This window comes from Zingiber officinale, chromosome 4A (assembly GCF_018446385.1).
Source record: "Zingiber officinale cultivar Zhangliang chromosome 4A, Zo_v1.1, whole genome shotgun sequence".
Lineage (NCBI taxonomy): Eukaryota > Viridiplantae > Streptophyta > Magnoliopsida > Zingiberales > Zingiberaceae > Zingiber > Zingiber officinale.
In genome coordinates, this window is record NC_055992.1 from 44,201,163 (window position 1) to 44,205,457 (window position 4,295).

General features: G+C 42.7%; 1 protein-coding gene across 1 annotated transcript; it reads right to left on the bottom strand.

Moving 5' to 3' along the window:
* Positions 1–825: 825 nt before the first annotated feature.
* On the bottom strand, positions 826–3,845 carry LOC121969877 (probable inactive purple acid phosphatase 2). Its single transcript, XM_042520170.1, has 2 exons — positions 3,055–3,845; positions 826–2,342 (listed from the first exon to the last, which is right to left on the bottom strand). Exons 1-2 carry the CDS (start codon positions 3,760–3,762, stop codon positions 1,035–1,037), a joined length of 2,016 nt encoding a protein of 671 aa, XP_042376104.1. The 5' UTR covers positions 3,763–3,845; the 3' UTR covers positions 826–1,034.
* Positions 3,846–4,295: the final 450 nt, after the last annotated feature.

The window sequence follows — 4,295 nt, forward strand, 5'->3', positions numbered from 1 at the left end:
AGCCCAACGATTACTCCAAGGGGTTCCGATCGCGCTCGGCAGATAAACATCAACATAAAGTGCCTCATTCCAATTCCTAAAAAGTATTGGTAATATCTGTGTTTATATTTAATTGTGTTGCACTTGACCGAATTTCTCTTGTACTCGATTCTCTCTTCTGGGGATATCGGAAAAGATTTTTAGTGAATTGTCCATCGATAGATCCGCGGGACTTGGACCTTAGAGTTGGAGTCGCCGTACTAACGATCCAACAAAATTGATTGTCCTGACCAATCAACTTCACTAATAAACTGACTCAACTTGCCCAATCAACTATTTGATTGAGCCAACCAAAAAACATCACCCACCCAACTCGAGAGGATTGATGGATCCACCTAAACAAATTACCTTGACCTAAAACTGACGCATCCATCTTGACCAAACCAACCAAATCACCCGATCCACTTGGATCTCTTAGTCTACATGACCCACCCAACCCGCCTAACTCAACCAGTTTAACTAGACCACTAAATTGGATGATTGACCTAATTGACTCACGATCAAATGACTCAATCAACCAATTGGACCAACCATTCTACTCAATTCGACCAACCCAAATAGAGAACTCGACCTATCCATCCAACATGCTTGACTCCATTTGATATAATCAATCCGCCTGATTGGGCCAATCAAATTGTATAATTTGAGAGATATAATGGGTAAAATGATCATCATTCCTAAAAATTAGTAAAGAATTATTTTTATAATTTAAAATAATTATTTCTAATTATTTGACAATCAAATATACAAATAATTATTTTATAGTAATCTATAAAGAATAAATAATTATTCACGCGATCCTAACTGATCATTAGCTTACTTGGCTTAAAAACATCTTACCAACCTGTATACATGACAACGTCCAAAAGGCAGAAAGAAACCGCTCTTCATTTGGGCACCGCGCTAAACAAGCGTGGCAGTTTATATATGAGTACAGGATCATAACCTTTCATTGTCTTGGTTACCAAGATTCCTGCTAATCCTTTGGACGAGTATTACAACTCCACGATTTTCACCGGAGTCCACTGTGCCCGTTCTAAAGTATCCCTCCTGTAGCGTGTCAAAAAACCAAGAGCAAAACCCAGAAGGATGGCAGCAACCAGTGCAACAACGAGTTTCATATACCACGGGAAAATCGACTCAACTGACGCAACTTTATCACTACTTGGTGTCTTCTGGCCATCATCACTATATTTTAGAGTTTTTTCATTGCTGTCAGTGGTACCCCCCTTCAAAGTTTGACCAGATAGAATCTCCAAGACATCATGTACTTGCCCATCGTGGTTTCCAATGTAGCTCAGGGTCAACTTCTCCCTCGTAGCAACAAGCCGTGTGTAACCAAATTCGCCTCCCCGATACATTGATCTTTCAGGTTGAGGAAAAACTGGAGCATCCGTATGGTCAGGCCTTGGCTCCCAGATTGGCTGCCAATCTTGTCCTCCCATCCCAATAACTACATGTACAGGTGCACCACCTGTGGATGTGAAGTTTGAGGAAACATCTACACATCTGAAATTTCTCATAGGGCAAAACCTTTCATACCTATGGACATGACCCCATAAAGCAAGAGTTACGTTGTTCTGCACCAATAGTGGTTCCAGGTGCTCCAGCATTTTCTGCCTTATTGGAGCATCCCTTACTTCATTACTTGTAGTGTACATGGGGCGATGGCCTTGTATAACAACAAATGGCGTTTTGTTTCTGTCAACCCTCTCCAAATCTCCCTTTATGAAGTTATACTGGGAACTGCCTTGGAGGAAATTAGTTTCAGTTGACATGTAGAGGAAATGCACAACACCAGCATCAAAAGAATAGTAGAGATTTTGAGTGTTTGGAGATCCAGTCCATGTTGGAAATGATGAATTGCCAGGCATTTTGAATCTGAGGCTGTACGGAACACCACATTCCCCACCACCATCCTTCCCGTAGATGCTGTAGGACCAATCTGGTCTCCAAGGTTGTGATGGCCAATCATACTCATGGTTACCTATGCAGACATGGTAAGGTATGTGGGAGGCAATAGGTTCAATTTGATTGAAGAACTCATCCCATATCCAGGAAAAACCTCTGGCATAACTGATGTCCCCAATGTGAGAAACAAACATAGGTTTGTCACCTAAGGCTTCCATGTCACGAAGTATCCACTTGACGGTAGATCTGCTCTCCTCTTGTATCCTATAGAAGGTCGCGTATGGAGTATAAGTTCCCATGTCTCCAAATAGGAAGGCTATTGTCTCATTTGAATCACTGTCACGGGATATGAAATTATGGATAGGACTCCAACCTCCTGCATCATTGCCAACCTAGAAGCATAAACACAATTTTAGTTACAGCCTATATTGATAGAGATTCATTTGCACTAGTTAAATTTACACGCCATATGCAGTTGCCTAGGAACATATAGCATCATCTTAACATAATGAGATCCGGAAAAAAAAAATTAAAAACAGAGAAACATTCTTCAAGAAAAGCAAATCAATAAGTTTATGCCAGGTTTTATATACAATGAGAAAAAGTTCTTTCATGGTTCCATGGGAGCATAAAGAAGTTATTGGTTGGTTAGTCACATCTTCATTGTGATGAAGGGGCAATCCACAATCCGATTAAGAATCAAGACTCAAAATAGGAACACTTAAGACGATCATCCCATTATACTCAAAGTAAAACTAAGAGGAACAGTATTGCAGTGGCAGAGACGGAGAAAATAATTAAACAGCATGCACCATTGAAAGAAATTATTGGTGATGAAGGGATCGACCACAATCCAACTCAGGATCAAGACTCAAAAATATGAATACTTCTTAAGACAATCATCGTGGTATACTCAGAGTAAAACTAATTGAAATAAATTGGCTAATTGAAGGAGGTTGTCAACGGAATGGTAGATTGGAGTATTTGAGTCCATCCTCTCCAATGATAAACAAATTGATGGGTAAAATCACTGTAAAATAGCATGAAATATGCAAGGAAATGTTGAAATAAATTGACTTTGAACTACAAATTAAGCCACCTTACCGTGTAAAAATACTTCTTCCCCTTCTCCAAATTTTTCATCACGCCATCATGTATGAACCCAGGATCCCTCCACCCAATGCTCGAATTCGCCTGAAAGTCGCACATGTCCTTTCTCTCGTATCTCCTCACCGCCGTTTCCACGATCTGATCCAGCCGCTCCGCATCTAGCCCATAGCTCACGAAGCTCTCGGCCCCATCCGCCGTAACAAACATCACACGCATCTCGTTCTCCTGGTCCGTAAACGAGAGGTGGATCTGATCCGGCAACGCGGCAGCCTCGAACGTGACTTCCTCCGAGACGGCGAGGCGGTGGTGGGTTCCAGGTAGAGGGTTTTTATCGTGGTCGTGGTGGTTGGGGTTGACCTCGTCGCTGGTCCATCGGAAGACGCGGAAGACGTAATTAGCGCGGAGGTTCACGAGAGGGATTTCGACGGAGCCGGCGCCATTAGGCCAGCTACTGGAGTTTCGAAGGAAGATGTATCCGATGAAATCCTCGTTGCGGGAGTTGGGCGGTGAGTAGATGCCGAGCCAATCGAGTTCCGAAGGAGATTCGACGCCGGACCATCGCACAGTGACGGTGCGGCTGGTGCGGGTGAGGGTCGTCGGGGAAACGGTGAGAGAGGCGCGGGAGGAAGAAGGAGAAACGTGACAGCAGAAGAGAAGGAGGAGGAGGAGAAGGAGAAAGGGGGTTTTGCGGGAATAATCCATTTTGCGATTCCTGGAAGGGCGAAGGGAAAACGCCAGAGCCAGCCAGCCAGCCCGCCCGTCTTAATAGACCAGGCCAGCGGAAACGAGATGAAGCTCTGGTATTTAATTATTTATCCTCCATTAGATTTATTAACTACCCACTTGATAATTGGATAAAACATCAACAATTTGTGGGTCCTATTTGAGTCCCGAATCGAGTAAAGGTTCATATTTCGGCCGTAGCCATAGTGGGGCAATCACATCATTCCTATATAACAGAGGGTACGTTTCTGGGGAAAAGTCGGAGAAATATCACACTCAATAGGCACCTAATATTGGTGGGAGAGGGAGGAGGGCTTGTCAACCGTAAGACGGAAAGACGAAGGCTAAAACCTAATAATGGATGTTGCTTTAGATGCAAATGACAATGACAATTTAGAATCAATTAAGTGGAAAAAAAAAAGAAGTTGATAATGATGGAATAATCTAGAAGGATGATGGATATTAATTGGAATTCAAATAATAAGCTAGTGTTTAGCTTCCAACTGGCCTAA